Below are 19304 nucleotides of genomic sequence, written 5' to 3'. Positions count from 1 at the left end.
CTTCCTCCCTGCTCCTGCACTGCAGGGTTCCCCTTCCTCAGTGTTCCCTCCCCCCACTCCAGCCAGGGACAGGGACTGTCGTGCCCATCTCAGGGGCATATTGGTCGCCCTGCCCCACGGCAATGTGGTGTAATGCATGCAGGTGTCGGGTCCTGATCCACACTCCATCCTTATCTGAGAGTGAGATATCACACCTCTGGGTGAGGTGCAATACGTCTGTAGCAACCGAGCCCTCGGTGCTACAGTTCCATTTATCTTCAGCCTAGGTGACGTATTGTGATACAGGGCCGTGATTTTGGCTATAAAAGGGTCCCCTAGACCCCTACCCCAAGCTTTTTAAGAGAATCATATATGGCGTGCCAGGAGACTCTATGGAATGCTTTCTCAGCATCCAACGAGAGTATCTACTTACAAATTTTTAACTGCATCTAGCCCAGGAAATACTTTGTGCCTAGTAGCAGTGTCTGCTAGTCAGCGGATTATCCCGGCTGTTAAGCAAGCTACACCACCTGTAGTTTGGACACTTAATTTTTTCAAAGGAAATGCTTCGGGACCACGGGATACTTAGTGAAGAGCATCAGGAGGCACCCCAAGGCATAGGGGCTGGGACTGGCACTAGGATGCCTTGCGGTGGACAGCCGAGCTCGATCCTTATAAAAGCTTTTTAACTGCAGCAGCTTTAGTGGACGCTACTGGAGCTGGAATTACGCGGCTGCTGGCATGAGACTTGCCCTCCAATAGATCCTTGTAAATGGATTTAAAGTGTATTCATTCAAATTAGAGGGACAATTTAAATTAAAAAGCTTAGAGCTGCCTCCACCACAGGGGGGCTCTCTCGACCCACCAGCGGACAGGCACCAGTATTGGGAGAGGGGGGCTGGCTGTCAGGGTTCACCGCGGCTCTGGCACAAACCCGGCGACACGGAGGTGGCACGGGCAGGAGCGGACTGGCCGTCTCGGCTTCTCACTTTTTGGATTTTAGAAGGGCATGACATGCCTATATCTGTGTCTCCCCCTCCTTTTACTCCTCCACCTCTTTTCTTTTCGCATGACTATATGTACTTGTCACTTTTCCATGTGTTAGTTGTGTCTTCTGAGCAGTTTGTCAGCTTTTGGACACCTTTGAAGGTGTTTTCTATGTGTTTCTATGTGTTTTTGTTTGCCTGCCATTGGTTTTAACGGTGTTCGAAGGTGTTCGACGAACAGTTCGATGAACAGTTCGGCGAACACACGGGTGTTCGACGAACCAAACCGAACGCGAACACTACGGGGGTGGCTCAACACTATTTATAACCTTTTCCAGACTGATAGATCTCAATTACATTGTTTCTCATTTGTTCCTCAATTTCTTTTGATTGTAGCATGATGTGTAGCTTTTGAGGATCTTTTAGTCTACTTCACTTAGTAAGGCAGGTCATATTTAAGTGATTTCTTAATTGAGGACAGGTGTGGCAGTAATCAGGCCTGTGAGTGGCTAGGGAAATTGAACTCAGCTTCCCAAAGATGTGATAAACGACAGTTAATTTATGTTTTAGGGGAGGGAGGACAATCACTTTTTTCACACAGGGCCCTGTAGGTTTGGATTTCTTTTTCCCTTAATAATACACTGTATTCCAAATTATTATGCAAATAATATTTTCTCAGATTTTCCCAAATTACCTATATGAATTGCAGTCATTGTAATTTTCCAGTCAAATAACTATTAGAGTACAATTGAAAGGTTTTTGTACAAACTGCCTATGATAACAGTATATTTTAAAAAAAAATAAAAAACTCAAACTGCACTCAAAATGCATGTTCCAAATTATTATGCACAGCAGAGTTTTCAACCTTTTCATTTTAATAAAGAACAAAAAAATGGTCATTTTTGAAATTATAAGCATTAGCAGGTTATTACAAACTGAAATCAAACAGTTTTCAACTCAAAACTTTATTCTAGGTGATGTTACATTTGCACATAGGACCCCTTGTTCGAAAGGAGCTTCTGAACTCTCTCGTCCATTGAATTTGTCATGTTTTGGATGGTTTCTGCTTTAATTGTTTTGCATGAGGACAGAATACCCTCCCAGAGCTGTTGCTTAGATGTGAACTGCCTCCCGCCATCATAGACACTCCTTTTGATGATGCTCCAGAGGTTCTCAATGGGGTTGAGGTCAGGGGAGCATGGGTGCCACACCATAAGTTTGTCCCCTTTTATGCCCATAGCAGCCAGAGATGCAGATGTGTTATGTGCAGCATGAGACGGGACATTATCATGCATGAAAATGATCTTGCTGCGGAATGCACGGTTCTTCTTCTTGACCCATGGAAGGAAGTGCTGTTTGAGAAACTCAACATACATTATGGAGTTCATTTTTACCCCTTCAGGGATCCTAAAAGGGCCGACAATCTCTCTCCCCAAGATTCCAGCCCAAAACATTACTCCACCTCCTCCTTGTTAGCGCCGTAGCCGTGTTTGCATGGGGTGTCCATCAACCAGCCATCCTCCACTCCATCCATCTGGACCATCGAGATCATTTCATGCATGATAATGCCCCGTCTCATGCTGCACATAACACATCTGCATCTCTGGCTGCTATGGGCATAAAATGGGACAAACTTATGGTGTGGCACCCATGCTCCCCTGACCTCAACCCCATTGAGAACCTCTGGAGCATCATCAAAAGGAGTGTCTATGATGGCGGGAGGCAGTTCACATCTAAGCAACAGCTCTGGGAGGGTATTCTGTCCTCATGCAAAACAATTGAAGCAGAAACCATCCAAAACCTGACAAATTCAATGGACGAGAGAGTTCACAAGCTCCTTTCGAACAAGGGGTCCTATGTGCAAATGTAACATCACCTAGAATAAAGTTTTGAGTTGAAAACTGTTTGATTTCAGTTTGTAATAACCTGCTAATGCTTATAATTTCAAAAATGACCATTTTTTTGTTCTTTATTAAAATGAAAAGGTTGAAAACTGCTGTGCATAATAATTTGGAACATGCATTTTGAGTGCAGTTTGAGTTTTTTATTTTTTTAAAAATACTATTATCATAGGCAGTTTATACAAAAACCTTTCAATTGTACTCTAATAGTTATTTGACTGGAAAATTACAATGACTGCAATTCATATAGGTAATTTGGGAAAATCTGAGAAAATATTATTTGCATAATAATTTGGAACACAATGTAAAGACCTTAATTTAATAGCTGCATTTTGTGTTTACTTGTGTTATCTTTGTCAAATATTTAAATTTGTTTTGTGATCGGAAAAATTTAAGTGTGACAAACATGCAAAAGAATAAGAAATCAGGAGGGGGGCAAACACTTTTTCACACCACTGTGTGCATATACAGTATATATATATATCTATATATATATATATAGATATATATATATGTAAATTCTTTATTGGATAGATAATTTCTCCATAAATATTAATAGCAGTATGAGCCTTGCTCCTCCAATATAGAGTTCCAGTTCCTCTGCATTTATATGTTATGCTTTGGAGCCGTGCATATGTCTGATATATCCATCGGGCAGAGCCGATCCGGGTAAAAAATGGCTGCATGCATGAGTTATGTCCGATATTTGAATTGCACTCGGTCATGCAAGTCAGTGAGTGCCTGGAAAACATCAGACTGCACTCAGATAACATCTGAGTACAATCTGATTTCCACGGACTGACAGAATGGAGAAGATGGAGAATTTTTTTTTCTCCATCTTCTCTACATCCAAGAGAATCGGATCACAAGATCAGAGTTTCATTAGAATGTGATTTGCATAATCAACTTAATTTTCTCTGATGAGAGAATATATGGCAGTGTGACCCTAGCCTTACCAGATGAATGACAGCAGGGAGAAAATTAAATTTTATTCTCCCTGCAGCCACCCGTTTCCAGTCATAGGGGTGGAGCAGGGAGCAATAACAGTCATTGCTCACTAGACAGGTATTGCGCTGTAATCACTCCCTGGCATTTTAATTGACAGCCTGCTCTGGACACACATGTTGAAGAGAAATCTCTCAGTCAACGTGCTAGTAATTGGTTGCAGCCAATGCTCACTGTGTAGTAAGCAATGACTGTAACCGCTTTATGCATCACCTCAATGACTGGATGTGGGTGGCTTCAGAGAGAATAAAACTTAATTTTCTCCTTCTAGTAAGCCAATATAACTGCAGGTTAACCCTATATCTGCAGGTAAATAATGTTTCTCGAAGTGACAGGTTCTCTTGAAATAACTGTCAAACAGCCTGCAGTCTCCACTAGAGGGAGTGTTCCTCATAATGTTAAAAAGTTATCTCTATAATAATATATATGGTATGTGGTAATCATGCACCCTCTGTTGGTGGCTGCATGTAGCCAGCATATAATATCTCAGTGGGGTATTCAGAGTTCTGTTTCATTAAACCAAGGTTTAAATCACTATAAAGGTTTATTAAGAAAGCCTTTCCATATGATATTGCAATATGATCTTCAAAGCTGGACATTCACATTAAGTGTTTTGGATTGCTCAAAAATGTATAAAATGCTGTCATTTTTCCATCAGCACTTGTTCAGCTGGCAAATGGAGCTGCTTAGAAAAGGCTTGTCCAGGATCCTGCTCAGTCGAGGGAGGATCTCATATCACTTCCTTTGATTTTACACGTTATACATTCCACGGAGACTGCAGCTATGTTCTATCAAAGGTAAGAAAGACATTATCGAAATTCAAGATTATGTAATTATGCAATAAAGCATCACCCGAAAATAAAAATAAAAGCTAATGGGTTTTGTGGTCAAACACAATGATGACTTAAGGAAGTACTACTATCAAAGTTTTTATCCTCTTGGTATATTGCAACCACCATATTATATGGCACTGTGTACTTACAATTGCTCATTTTACCCAGCTAATTCTTCTCTTTTCCATCAGGTCTAGGACATCATGTGATTAAAAACTGACTAGCTGAATCCTTCTAAACTCTATGTCGAAACAGGAGGTCAATTTTGTCTGCACAAGTCACGAGTCACTGCAAAAGTCTATGGCAGGGAAGGATTTGGGTCAGAAGTTGAAGAAGGGGATGATAAATGCAAGGACAAGAGACTTCCTGTTTCTACATAGAGCAGAGAAAACAAAATAATTAACTGGGTAGAAAGGCAAAATGAGCAATTGTATGTACACAGTGCTATATAATATCATGATTGCAATATATTAAGAGGATAAAAACTTTGATGGGAATGTTTTTTTATCATTAAGATAGGTGGGGGGGGTGTTGAGAAACACATTGGTGGATCAGCAGTGCAGAGTGTCTTTTCACTTGAATTGGGTTGAGCTGCAGTACAAGGCAAAGTATACAGATAATCTCTTGTCTCTGAACACACAAGGGGCCATAGCAATCCTAGTTGTATCATGGCCCCTTAGTTCTGTTGATCAGTTGGAGTCCTCATTAGTGATGAGTGAGCGTGCTCGCAACTGCTCGGTACTCGCCCGAGCATTTCACTGTTCGAGATGCCCAGCGCTCGACGAGTACTTCCTGGATGCTAGGGCGGGAGCTCGAGTCCCCGCCCCGCGTGTTTGGAGATGTTTAGACAGTGAATAAACATGCGGGGATTGCCTGCTAGTCACTGTAATGTCGCAGCCATTTTGGTTGTGGCATTACAGTGATTGGCTGGCTGCATAGCGTCATCGGGTCTATATAAGACCGGGCGCCGCCATGCTCATCATAGTCTACCCTTCAGACAAGCAGAGTAGGGAGAGCTGCAGCCGAGTGAGGGAGAGAATTGGAGGTTGATTTAGTGAGGTATTCCACAGCAATATACATCTAAACTAACATTTAGTTTAGGATTTAGGAATAATTTAGATGCATATTAATCCTGCAGGAGTTGGACAGGCAGAGTTTGTGGAGAGTGTATACAACAGAATAGGGTCCATTGCACTTCTTGTCTGCTGCTGTTACTGATATCCATAGCCCTAGTTATCAGGGCTAATATTCTTTTTGCTCTTAATCCTGGTTATTTTGGTGAAAAGAAATATAATACACCATTTTTACTGCTCCATTTGCTTGTTAGCAGCATACAGACAGATTTGTTTGAATTTAATAGCATTGCTGTATTGTGGAAGCAGAGAAACTTGTCCATCATTTAATGTGATCATATTTTACTGCGGTAATAATCCTGACATTTTTTGGGAACGTGACAAATATTATATTCCATTTAAAGTCTGCCAGTTGTGTGTTGTTCAACATATTCACACTTGGTCGCTGACCAATACCACATCTATAAGGCCACTGCCTAAAACTGTGGTCATCAGATGTGATCCTATATTACTGCAGTAATAATCCTGACATTTTATGGGAACGTGACAAATATTATACTCCATTTAAAATGGGCAAGTCACATGGCAAGGGACTGGGAAGTGGACGTGATGGTGCACGCAGAGGCTGAAGCCGTGGGCAAGCTGAAATTATACCTGCTGAGGGAGCACAACAAGCACCCACATCATGTCGCCCTACCTTCTGTCCCACTTTGTAGGGGGCCGTGGAACACCACTATTGAACCCAGAGCAGTATTGTTGTTGGTTGGATAGCAGATAATGCTTCCAGTCAGTTTGCCACCACCACCACCCTATCTTCCACACGGTCCAGTGTCAGTGAGTCTGGACCACATATTCCTCACCCTGAACCTCCTTCCTCCCACCATGCCCAATGCCCGGAGACAAGTGATCCCACACTTGGACACTCCAAAGTGCTGTTCATTTTTCCATTTATAGATTCGGGCCTCTCGCCCAGCTCGCTTCAAGCGGGGCAAGAGGAGATCTCATGCAGCGATGCCCAAATATTTGAGCAGCCACGGTCAAACAAAGGCAATGGTGGGAAAGTGCAATTACTGTCGCAAGAGGTGGATGATGATGATGATAAGACACATTTGCCAGCAAGTCAGGAGGAGGCTTAGGGTGCGTATGTGGAAAACGAGGTGGTGGACGATGAAGTCACTGACCCAATCTGGTAAGGTGACATGCATAGTGAGGACAGCAGCACAGAGGGGCAGGGAGGCATAGCACTACAAAAAGCAGGAACAAGCAGTGCGGTGGCCACAGACACAAGGTGGGCAACTGTTCCCCATAACATCATCATGAGGGATGTTTCCAGTACAACTGTTAGGTCTTCCCGAGTCTGTCTCTTTTTTAAAGACTGTCAAGTTAACCCAAAAAGGTCATTTGCAACATCTGCCATGCCAGCATCAGCAGGGGCAGCAAAATTACCAGCCTGACCACCACCTCATGCTCAGGGACATGACAGCAAAGCATCTGACTAGTTGGGCCGAGTGCCAGGATCCAGAAACAGTGTCTGCGGGTGACACCGCTGCCTCTTCCACTGTCGTGCATGCACACCAATCCCCTGTCCATGGCACAGGCGAAGATACCTGCTGCCGTGCATCTATCATTGCACACTTGCAACCACCACCATCAGCAACCATGTCTATGTCCATGTCCTAGCGCAGCGTTCAGTTGTCCATACCCCAGTCCTTTAAACGCAAGTGCAAACGCCCCACAGGCCACAATACTAAACTGCCACATTTCTCGAATGCTTGCACTTGAAATGTTGCCTTTCAGGCTAATGGAGACGGAATCTTTCCACAACCTTATGGCGGCGGCCGTCCCTCTGTACTTGGTCCCCAGCTGCCACTATTTCTCCTGGTGTGCCGTCCTCGCCTTACACAAGCACGTGTTACTGGGAAGGTCCACCTAACCATGGACATGTGGACAAGTGCTTGTGGCCAGGGGCGGTACATCTCGCTGATGGCACACTGGGTTAATATAGTGGAAGCTGGAATCCAGTCAGACCCTGGGACAGAACATGTCCTCCCAACGCTGAGGATTGCGGGCCCTTGGTCAATCAGGGTTGCCCCCACATTCTACTGCTCCGGCACCTCCTCCTCTTCAGCCTCTATCTCCGAAATCACATCAGTTCGAAGCTGGAAGCACTGCAGCACTGCCTCGGCCAAGTGGCAATGGGCTGTGCTGAAGCTAATGTGCTTAGGTGACAAACTTCATACCTCTGCAGAGTTGTTGAAAGCTGTAACAGAGCAAGCAGATATGTGGCTATCACCATTGAACTTACGGCTAGGCATGGTCGTGTGTGACAATGGCCGGAACCTGGTGGTGGCTCTGAGGCTTGGCAACCTCGCACACTTACCATGCCTGGCCAATGTGCTTAACCTAGTGGTTCAGCAGTTTCTCAAAACTTTCCCGGATCTTCCTGAGCTGCTTGTGAAAGTACGCCACGTGTGTGCCCATTTCAGAAAGTCACCTACAGCTTCAGCTGCTCTCGCCATACTTCATCAGCGTTTGCAGCTTCCAGCTCACCGACTGCGGTGCAATGTCACCACGCATTGGAACTCAACGTTGCATATATTAGGAAGGATTTGTGAGGAGTTGTTGAGTACCAGCTTCAAAACGCCCATCGGTATTCAGGTCAGCCTCCACACATAAGAGCTAATGAGTGGGCATGGATGTCTGACATCTGTGCCATCCTACAAAACTTTGAGGACTTCACCAAGATGGTGAGCGGCGATGACGCCATAATTAGCATCACCATCCCACTTCTCTGTCTACTGAAACGCTCACTGCTCACAATAAAAGAGGAGGCATTGCAGGCGGAACACAATGAGATGGAGCAAGGAAGTATACAGGGTGATGCTACACAGTCCAGCCTTATCTCATCTCAATGTGGATTGGGTGATAATGAGGAGGAGGAGGAAAAGGAGGAGGAACAAGAGCTGGTTTCCTGCGCTACAGACGGTACTACCCACACATCAATCATACCGACTGTTCAGCTTGGATGGCCTGAGGGGAAAAGTTTTGGAAGATGCTGAAGGAGTACCTTGCCAACCGTACTAAGTGCTTCCTCTGTGCCTTATAACTATTGGGTATCCAAGCTGGACAAATGGCATGAACTGTCTCTCTACGCCTTGGCCAGCCCTGCCGATAGCGTTTTGTCAGAGCAGGTTTTTAGTGCCGCCGGGGGCATTATAATTGATAGGCGCATCCGCCTGTCAACTGAAATTACTGACAGGCTGACTCTTATCAAAATTAACAAGGGCTGGGTTGAGCCAGACTTCTCAATATCACCAGATAATAGCAGCGGAACATAAAGTCAAATCCAGTAGTTTTTTTTGGAGGGGTCTATTCCCATACACCTCTTCACACCCAGATATGGGTATACGCTTCCTGATGTCTATTTTATTTCACCCTTCTCCTTCTCCTCATCCTCCATCACCAAAGCAACAGAGTGACCATCATGCAACACCCACATAATTTTTTTAAGGGTGTTTATGATGCCCGTAGGAAATATTTTTAGAGGCCCACCTCTAACATTCTGTATGTCATTCAGTATGTTCATGTATACCCCCAGGGGTAAATGTTTTTCAGCCCATGAACTAAGTGCATGGGCATTACCAGTATAGGAGACCCAATCCTTAATAATGGGAACATTTTTTTTAATGAGGCCCTCCTCTACATCTCTTCAAAGGGGTATTGGAGCGCGTCCAAATTTTTGGCAGCCCTTGCAGCCACTGCATACACAATAACAATATAGGAGACACACTCTTTTATAATGGATAATTTTTTATTACTGAGACCCTCGTCTATGTCTCTTCAAAGGGATATTGGAGTGGTTCCTAATTTTTGGCAGGCCTTGCGGTCACTGCATATGCAATAACACTATTTATAATAATGGTAACAATTTTTTTAATGTGGCCCTCCTGTATGTCTCTTCAAAGAGGTATTGGAGTGCGTCCAAATATTTGGCTGCCCTTGCAGTCACTGCATGTACAATAACAGTATAGGAGACCCACTTCTTTATAATGGGACAACTTTTTTTTACTGAGGCCCTCCTGTATGTCTTTTCAAAGGTGTATTGGAGTACGTCCAAATAAATTTTTGGCAGCCCGGCCACTCACTGCATATGCAATAACAGTATAGGAGACCCACTCCTTTATAATAGGACAATTTTTTGTACTGAAGCCTTCCTCTATGTCTCTTCAAAGGGGTATTGGAGTGCATCCAAATTTTTAGCAGCCCTCAACTCACTGCATACGCAATAACAGTATAGGAGACCCACTTCTTTATAACTGGAACATTTTTTTTCTGAGGCCCTCCTTTAAATCTCTTCAAAGGGATATTGAAGTGCGTCCTAATTTTTGGCAGCCCTTGCAGTCACTGCAAATACAATAACAGTATAGGAGACCCACTCCTTAATAATGGGAACAACAAAGCATAGCCAACTGATGGCCCTCTAACAATAGTGAGGGACACCTGCTGGCCCTCTGACAATAGTAAGGGCCACCTGATGGCCTTGTAAAAATGGGCTTTGTGACTTTCACAGTCCCTCCTTTATTAATGAAACAGGATGTGTCTGATAATGTCTCACACACGACATGGCCAGATAAGGTAGTAAAATGTTAAAATTACAATTACCGGTGAATGTATTTTTCACCGTTGAAAGCAATGCAAAAGTGCAAAAATGAATTAAAAACTGCTATGTGTGAACATAGCCCAAGGTGTGGAGGAGCATTTTTGTTTTTGGTTATTTATTTAGCTTAATATGCAAATCATTACCCTGGAAAGAAAGTTCCTTAACATTTTTTCCAGGAAAATCCATTTTGGCTTTGTTTTTGTATGTTTTATTGTCAGTCCGTAAAAGTGGCGTAATGCTCTTACAATATTGTTCACAGCAGTGACCTGAGAGTCAGAGATTATTCCAGGGTTCTTCCCCATACTGTTCCCATGTCATTTGAGCTCTGTTTCCTTCGATTTGATCATTTTTAGGCCCCCTCCAGACTTTCAGGGGGATGTGGGGGGGGTTCTGCCGGAAAAATGCTCGAGTTTCCCACTGACTTTAGGGTCGAGCACCCGTGCATTACAATTTGTTCTGCTCGAGCAGCGAGAACCCAAGCATTTTAGTGCTCACCCTTCACTAGTCCTCATGTCAATCAACCAGTTCAGTAGTCTCTGTCCTCAGGATAGCAGATTCACAAATCTTTTACCTTCCAGAATCCTTGGCATGACTTTTGATTAGCTAGGCTGACGCAATGTCATTAATGTGACGTGACACACAGGTGACATCGCGCCACTTCAGATAATCAAAATTCACAAGCCTCCCATCCCAGTGGCCAAAGACCTGACCTTGCCAATGGACAGCAGTGCCGCAAATCAATATGCTCATCTCTGCTTGGACATTACATGACTATAATCACTATGGTTATGGGTAGACAGAAGAAAACTGCAGTCTGTGGTCCACATCTAGAGATTTGACTGTTCATGACTGACCAGTGGACCAGGATAGCCAAAAGGTTGAAGATCAAAGACAAAATGTAACTATAAGTGGCAGTGCAGTTCTGCAGCATGCCATTGCATACCTGACCTACTTAGACTTATTCACCTAACCCTTAGACACATGTCAGGTGGGTATGTGACATTGAACAACCATGGCAAAGGCAGAAGTCATGTGAGCAAGAGAAGAGGGTGAGAATGGAAGCAATACAAAGAGCAGGAAAAGGAGTAAGATGGTGGGATTGTAACAGAAAAATAGATAAGGACAAAGATCAGGACTTTTATACAGACCATGGGAAAGGTGATAGTAAGAATAACATCTGATCAAGGTATATCTATGAGTATGATACCGAAAGGGGTTGTTCTATTTCAAATAGAATTCATCCCTAACTGCAATTTGTTTGAAAACAACCATCGCTGTACTCAACGTCCGGTGGTCCACTGTAGAGTATTTGCCGCTGCTCCTGATATGTGGCATTAGTTGCGGCACCAACCTCATCTTGAGAGCACAGGAGCCAATAAGTGAACTAAGTGGCTCTGACCAAAACATTCCAGTGTAGAAGGAATGTCCAGCTCAGAGCGGCTGAGATCATTGGTTACCGCGATATCAACGTGATGCCAGCCCCCAGACACTGAGACTTACTAGTGGATCAGGGGAAGGTGACAACAGTGTGTTGTTTTTTGTTAACAAAATGCAGTGAGGGACAAATTATGTTTTTAAAGGGAACAAACCCTTTAAGATTGAGAATTATATTTTATGACCAAGTTTCTTATGTACCGCAAATCTTTATCTTCAGTGCTTTGAGTATTTCTCTCTCGTTAGACATGTTATAACAGCTCATTCAGTGTGTTGGGAGAACTTCGCATGTGTGGTCTGACAGACACCGAGACCTGCCTGAGGAGTGTGACACTCATCATAAATAACGGGAAAGACGTAAGTTGAGCTAGTCTACATAATAGTGTAAAATTAAAGATTAATGGAAGTTCTTATTGAGCATAGTTTTTGTACAATAACCTTTATACTCTGTTGTTGCAGTTGATCTATGTAAAGCCTTGTGGCAGTGTATATGTGAATTCGCTCTACACCCAATTGCCAATCTCATCAGGTATGATGGGCCTCTTTCCCAATGCCCAGGCAGAAATGTACTGAATAGGGACCTTACTCTCGAATAAGAATATGCTTAAAAGATTTGTCTCAGAACAAGCATTCCTGGCATGTAGCTTGTATATTTTATTTATTTTACTTATAATATAGCTCCATCATATTTCACAGCACTTTACAGACATCGTAACTGTCCCTATTAGGGCTCGCAATCTAAATTCCCTATGGACAGGCTCGGACTGGCCTACAGAAGAAAGAGGTAAATCCTCCAATGGGCCCCTTATACAGGAATGGGCCTTTTACCTCTTTTATATGGGCAGTAGTTGGCACAGTACGGTTGATTCACTATGTACAGACAGAAGTAGCATCTCATTATTATTATTTATGTATTTTTAGAGCACCATTGATTCCATGGTGCTGTACATGGAAGGGGTTACATACAACATACAAATATAAATTACAATGAACAAACTAACAGTGACAAACTGGTGCAGAGGAGGAGAGGACCCTACCCTTGCGGGCTTACAGACTATAGGGTAATGGGGAAGGAGACAGTAGGTTGGGGGTTGCAGCAGCTCCGTTAGTGATGAGATGGCAGAGGGGTTAGTGCAGGCTGTAAGTTCTCTTGAAGAGATGGGATTTTAAGTTCCATCTGAAGGTTCTGAATGTGGCGGATAATCGGACGTGTTGAGGCACAGAATTCCAGAGGATGGGGGATACTTTGGAAAAGTCTTGAAAGTGATTGGGTGAGGAAAGTATGAATGTGGAGGAGAGAAGGAGGTCCAGAGAGTACGTTTAGGAAGATATCGGGAGATTAGTTCAGAGATATATGGAAGCGACAGATTATGGATGGCCTTGTGGGTCAATGTGAGTAGTTTGAACCAAATTCTTTGCAAATGAATGGATTTGTAGAGGAGCAAAGCGGAGGGGTAGCGAGGAGAGAGGTGGATTAATCATGTGTTAACCAGGTATTAATCACATCATTTATTTAACAAACCACCAGTGTATTACTATATAAATTTGTGAATGAGGAAAGCATAATATCTGATCATAGCTGAACAATGGGCACCCAAAGTCAATGTTACTGGCAGGAACTTGGCACTCCACTTAGACACAAAACCCCACACAAACACTCGAAGGACATACAAACTCCTTGCAGATGTTGTCCTTGGTGAGATTTGAACTGAAGACTGAAGCACTGAACAGCAGTTGTGCTAACCACTGAGCCACCATCCTGCCTTCCAATGCTTACCTCTTAGGGGGCATCTGCTGTTAGCCCCACCAATTATTTAAGCAAAGTGAAATTTTATGTCCTTTCATCTCCTGTAGGCATTTTCCGGGTGGCCTCATGGACAGTCATTGCCTGTAAAGAACAAGCTGAGTGAATTTGAGTAGAGATAAAGTGAGCAGAGTGTCACCAGTAGGATATTGGTGCCATATCCTAGCAAAATGCCTGTGATGTCTATTTTGGGACAAACTTTTTTAAAAAAATCTTGATTTTTTTATTGGTATAGAAGTACAGTTACATTCTATTAATTTCGGAATGCAGATATAATAATATTTTAATATAACAGAGACTCACAGGAAAATATCTATCTATCTATCTATCTATCTATCTATATATCTATCTCGTATTTATTTATCTACCTCATATCTATCTATCTATCTATCTATCTATCTATCTATCTATCTATCTATCTATCTATCATCTATCTATATCCATCATCCTGCAAGTCTCACTGCTGCCATATTAGAGAATTATAGTAATTGATCCTAGTAAAACTGAAGTTCAGTTCTTGCAGAACCACTATTTTTCCAGCAGGAGGCGATGTTGACAAGCTTTTTTTTTTCTTTTCTTTCTTTTCTTGACTCACAGCCAGTGTTACAATCTTCAAACCTTCAACATTCTTCATCATCGTGCAAACCACCTTTGGCTTACAGCTGCAGATCCAGCTTGTGCCCACTATGCAGCTCTACATCAATCTGGATCCGTCTTATAGAAATGAAGTTTGCGGTAATTATGAATTAATTATCTTGTAGAATCCTAATGCTGCACAATGTACACACCTTTACAATTTGACACCATTAGGCGGTTAAAGAGGTCATCACGTGATGGCAAACATGTGAGTCTCAGACACATTTCGCAATGTTCTATTGAAAGACGTTGATGTGACCTTAAGTTTGCAAACCTCATACTTGCAGTAATTTGACGACTGCTAGAACGGGCAAGTGTAGCTGAATACTTATGGTGTGTGTATTACACACAGTTAAAATTCGACAAACTGCAGTGCTTGCTGATGATTCAGTGGCATTGCATGGGCTGCCAGAGCCCAGGGCAAGGCAAGTATCACTCCACCTAACCCATTAATAAAGTCCTGAGGTTCCTCCTTAATACAAATAGTGCCTACTTTAGAAAGAATTAATGCTCCCTTAGTGCAACCGCCATTAAAAACAATGATGTTCCTTGAGGGAATCCTCCAAAATAATGAAGCCTCTTTTGTGCCAGCCCCAGCAAAAGAATAAAGTTCATACTCAACTGATCAGGCAGACTAAGTCCTCTTCTCCATTTCACACAGTGTGGGCAGGTACTGGCAGCACAATGCAGTGACATTATTGTGGCACCTGTGCCAAGACATTGACATCTTCTAAGCCAAGGCCAGGGCCTAAATGATGGAAAATGGTGGAGCAGTGAGCTCATGGCTCCATTCTACCACACGATCCAACTGATTTGTCCTCGTATCGTGTTGATGGTGATACAGTTCAAAGTGACACTCACCCAGAGATCGACTACTCTCTGCCTGAAGTCTGGGACATGTGCTTTACTTTATTTTAGCTTCAAGAAGAAGATGATAGTTTCTTACTAATTCCTTGATTTACAGGTCTTTGTGGAAACTTTAACAACATACAGTCTGATGACTTTAGAGTTCTTAGCGGTGTGATTGAAGGAACAGGATCTTCTTTTGCCAACACTTGGATGACTCAAGCAGACTGCCCGATTGTTTCAAACAGCTTTGAGAATCCATGTGCCGTCAGCATTGAAAATGGTAAGTTACTCATGGAACAAATACAGGAGAGTTTAAATATAAAATTATAAAATATACATATCAAACTAATAGCCATTTGTACCTCCATTCATTTATAAATAATTACTCATCATATTTGTGTGCTACAAAACAATTACACATAAAAAGTTTTGGAGTTAAAGTTTTTAATAGGTGTAAGAAAGAATTATTTATATGTCTCACACATACAGCCCTTTAAGGGAACCTGTTTCATTGTGCACACAGTTCTATCGTTAGGCAGCATGTTATAGATAGCTAACATAGGACAAAATTTTGTCCTATGTAAGCCATTTTTAATTTTAGTGTTAGGACTTGCAAGTGTGAGGATCCTTGATGTGGGTTGCGAGCTTGCTTATTTTGGCCAAAATATCAATTAATACCTCATGTAATGTATTTATTTTATACATTATTTTCATCTTTTTATTGCGCATTTTTCTGTTTTTACGCATGATGCAGCCGGGCCCTTTAGTATTGGTTGGGTGAATTGGGGCATCTGTCTTGTGGGGTGCACTTATATAGGGCTAGACAGCCCTTCTGATCCAACAGTTTGGGGCAGACACTGTGCATCACACGTATCTGTGCGATGGGCCTCCTATGCAAGCTCCATCCATGTGCATGTTTAATACTATACAGCCACCCCCTCCATGAATAGGTAGGTTAGCGAATAGCTGTTTGCATCAGTTTTTTGCACCTGTGCTGCCCCCGTCTTTATCATGGAGGCCTGCTGCATCCTGCTAATCCATTGGTTATCAGACCTGGTGTTGGTAAGGCTGTCCCTTTTTTTGCTGTGTAGCATATTATAGAGCAGAAAAATTTGAACAGATTGATATAAATCTTTATTGTATTTTATGAAAATTTTTACATGCTCCAGTGGGCGGTCCTACATAGTTGTTGACAACTATTGATTTTTGTGCAGTCATAAGAAAGACTGTTAATCACTGAATAGTACCGCCTACTGGACCCTTGCACATAGTAGGGATTTAAGCGGTTTTCTGTTTTCATATTGTACTATCTCAAAGTAATGATGTTATTTTTCAACTAGGGTAAGACTTTAGCCAAAACCCTTTAAAAGCATGAAATGAAAATACAAGTCATCCTGAATTTTTTCCCAAAAATCTATTAACATTCATCATTTAATTGATTTAATTTACAGTAACCGTCTACAAAGATGCATACGTTCAGATGTAACATGCTGTATTTTTCTTCTTAGAACTGTACGCTAAACATTGGTGCTCAATGCTAAGTGATGATGCAGGACCCTTTGCAGAATGCCATCCTAAAGTTAATCCGGATTTTTACACTCAGGTAAATATAATATATAATTAATCACAAAACGTATAAGGGAAATACAAAAATACCTTACAAGACTGGAGGAGTAAGTGCATTGTACAGTTTCACCAAGGTACAATTTTACTTACCTATGGTTATTACACTGTATTAATAAGGCTGGAGTTTTCTTTTATGTACACAGAACCTTCTACTGGCCATATCTTATCATACCATGCCCGCATAAAGTGAGATCATGCCAATAGTGCCCACTGAGCGCCATATTTGCCCATATGATGCATACAGTAAACATTTAGTGTAAAATAAAGCCTCACTATGTGTCACTATCACGGAGTTAGCCTTAAAGTGGTATTTCCATCTCCAAGATCCTATCCTAATCTATAGTGGAAGTAACAAGAATAATATTAGCAAACACCTCCAATTAGAAATGTATTATAGTTCTTCTGATTCGCTATGTCGCATACCCCATGTGCAGGGCATTGCAGTAGCTTAGGTATCCAAGGTTACAACCACTCATATAATGACAGTCATAACCATAGATACACAAGTTACTGCAATGCCCTGCACATGGGGTAAGCAACATAACGAATCAGAAGAACTATACTACATTTCTAACTGAAGGTATCTGATAATATTATTATTATTATTATACCTACTACATATTGATATAGGATCTAAGCGAGGATAACCCTTTTAACTTATGTTGAGGATATGATGCTGCTCTCTGCTGGCAGCAACTTGTAAAATTAGTTCTGCCTGATTGACATAACTAGTTGTATTGTACAGCCGTCAAAATCATTAAACGTATACCTGTCATTTCAGGCAACTTTTCAGAATAAGCTGTCATATGAGTGTACATGAAGAATAACACTATTTATGACCATTATTTAACCTGTATCTCTCATTTTTCACCAGTTTTCTCCTCTGTAAACTCCATTTCTAATTGTCAGTTCTCTATAAACTGATGAGATGAGACTAGCTAATATGAGGTATCCTATATACAGTGCTCAGAAACAGAGGAAATCTTGCTTTTCCTAATCTGTAGCACACAGACAGCAGCAGGAGCAGGATGGAATACATGATACAGCTGTACTGAGCTGTGTGGCTGTGAATCCAGCACTGAATTAAAATACATTTTCTACAAGTTGCTGATCAATCTCACTTGTGTCTCACGGTGCTGAATGCCCCTCACTCCTCTTTCTTCCTCCTCCTATCCTCATATATTTTAATAGGCTATTTATCCTGACTTTTTCTTATCTATAGTACACAGACAGCAGCAAGAGCAGGTGGAAGACATAATACAGCTGTACTGAGCTGTGTGGTTGTGAAACCAGCACTGAATTAAAATACATATTCTACAAGCTGCTGATCAATCTGACTTGTATCTCACTGTGCTGAATGCCCCTCATTCCTCTTTCTTCCTCCTCCTATTCCCATAGATTTTAATAGGCTTTGTTTCCTGACATCTCACTGTATTAGCAGTCTGGGAGGGGTAATAGTGTCTTATAAGTAAAGCAGATTTCTTTGATGTGATATATTACAAATTGCCTTAAATTCACATGTACTATTTATTGATGCAACATTTGACGACAGTGATAATTGAATAAGTCGGCATGATTGGGAAGTGAATACCACCATAGATCCCATATTAATTGAGTACAGCACTTGGGACATGTCGTGCTTACATTGTAAATACAAAGGTTCGATATTATGCTCAGTCTTAGTTATTTATTTTTTCTAGAACTGTATGTTTGATTCATGCAATTGTGCCAAAAGCGAGGAGTGCATGTGTGCCGCTCTGTCCTCCTATGTGTACACCTGCGCTAGGAAAGGAGTTATCTTGAAAGGATGGCGCCAAAATGTCTGCAGTAAGTAAAATGCTATTCTCATGAAGAGAAATATAAAATATTCAAATTATTGTTTTAATCAATTATTCAGTAAACTACCCTCATAAAATACTTGCTAAACAAAATTGTATTGATGCTTTTATTTATGCCTAGCTTTCAGTTATAAACTAACCGTATAAATCGCGACTAGTGTTGAGCCACCCCCGTAGTGTTCGAGTTCGGTTCGGTTCGTCGAACACCCGTGTGTTCGCCGAACTGTTCGTCGAACTGTTCGTCGAACACCTTCGAACACCGTTAAAACCAATGGCAGGCAAACAAAAACACATAGAAACACATAGAAAACACCTTCAAAGGTGTCCAAAAGCTGACAAACTGCTCAGAAGACATAACTAACACATGGAAAAGTGACAAGTACATATAGTCATGCGAAAATAAAAGAGGTGGAGGAGTAAAAGGAGGGGGAGACACAGATATAGGCATGTCATGCCCTTCTAAAATCCAAAAAGTGAGAAGCCGACACGGCCAGTCCGCTCCTGCCCGTGCCACCTCCGTGTCGCCGGGTTTGTGCCAGAGCCGCGGTGAACCCTGACGGCCAGCCCCCCTCTCCCAATACTGGTGCCTGTCCGCTGGTGGGTCGAGAGAGCCCCCCTGTGGTGGAGGCAGCTCTAAGCTTTTTAATTTAAATTGTCTCTCTAATTTGAATGAATACAGT

The 19304-nt window shown here is 42.1% G+C and overlaps 1 protein-coding gene across 1 annotated transcript in view; it reads left to right on the top strand.

The window, feature by feature from the left end:
• Positions 1-19304, top strand: part of LOC141173626 (mucin-5AC-like) — a 97895-nt gene that overhangs the window by 33306 nt on the left and 45285 nt on the right. The window contains exons 9-15 of the mRNA XM_073657927.1: positions 4530-4668; positions 12118-12228; positions 12331-12400; positions 14273-14410; positions 15276-15440; positions 16669-16763; positions 18487-18613. Coding sequence (XP_073514028.1) covers positions 4530-4668; positions 12118-12228; positions 12331-12400; positions 14273-14410; positions 15276-15440; positions 16669-16763; positions 18487-18613 — 845 coding nt within the window. The remainder of the gene's footprint in view (positions 1-4529; positions 4669-12117; positions 12229-12330; positions 12401-14272; positions 14411-15275; positions 15441-16668; positions 16764-18486; positions 18614-19304) is intronic.

This window comes from Phyllobates terribilis, unplaced genomic scaffold, assembly GCF_046119375.1.
Source record: "Phyllobates terribilis strain yellow unplaced genomic scaffold, ASM4611937v1 Scaffold_13__5_contigs__length_258822181, whole genome shotgun sequence".
NCBI classification, from domain to species: Eukaryota; Metazoa; Chordata; class Amphibia; order Anura; family Dendrobatidae; genus Phyllobates; species Phyllobates terribilis.
The sequence above is the reverse complement of the archived record's forward strand: the minus strand, read 5'-3'. Positions and strand labels throughout refer to the sequence as shown.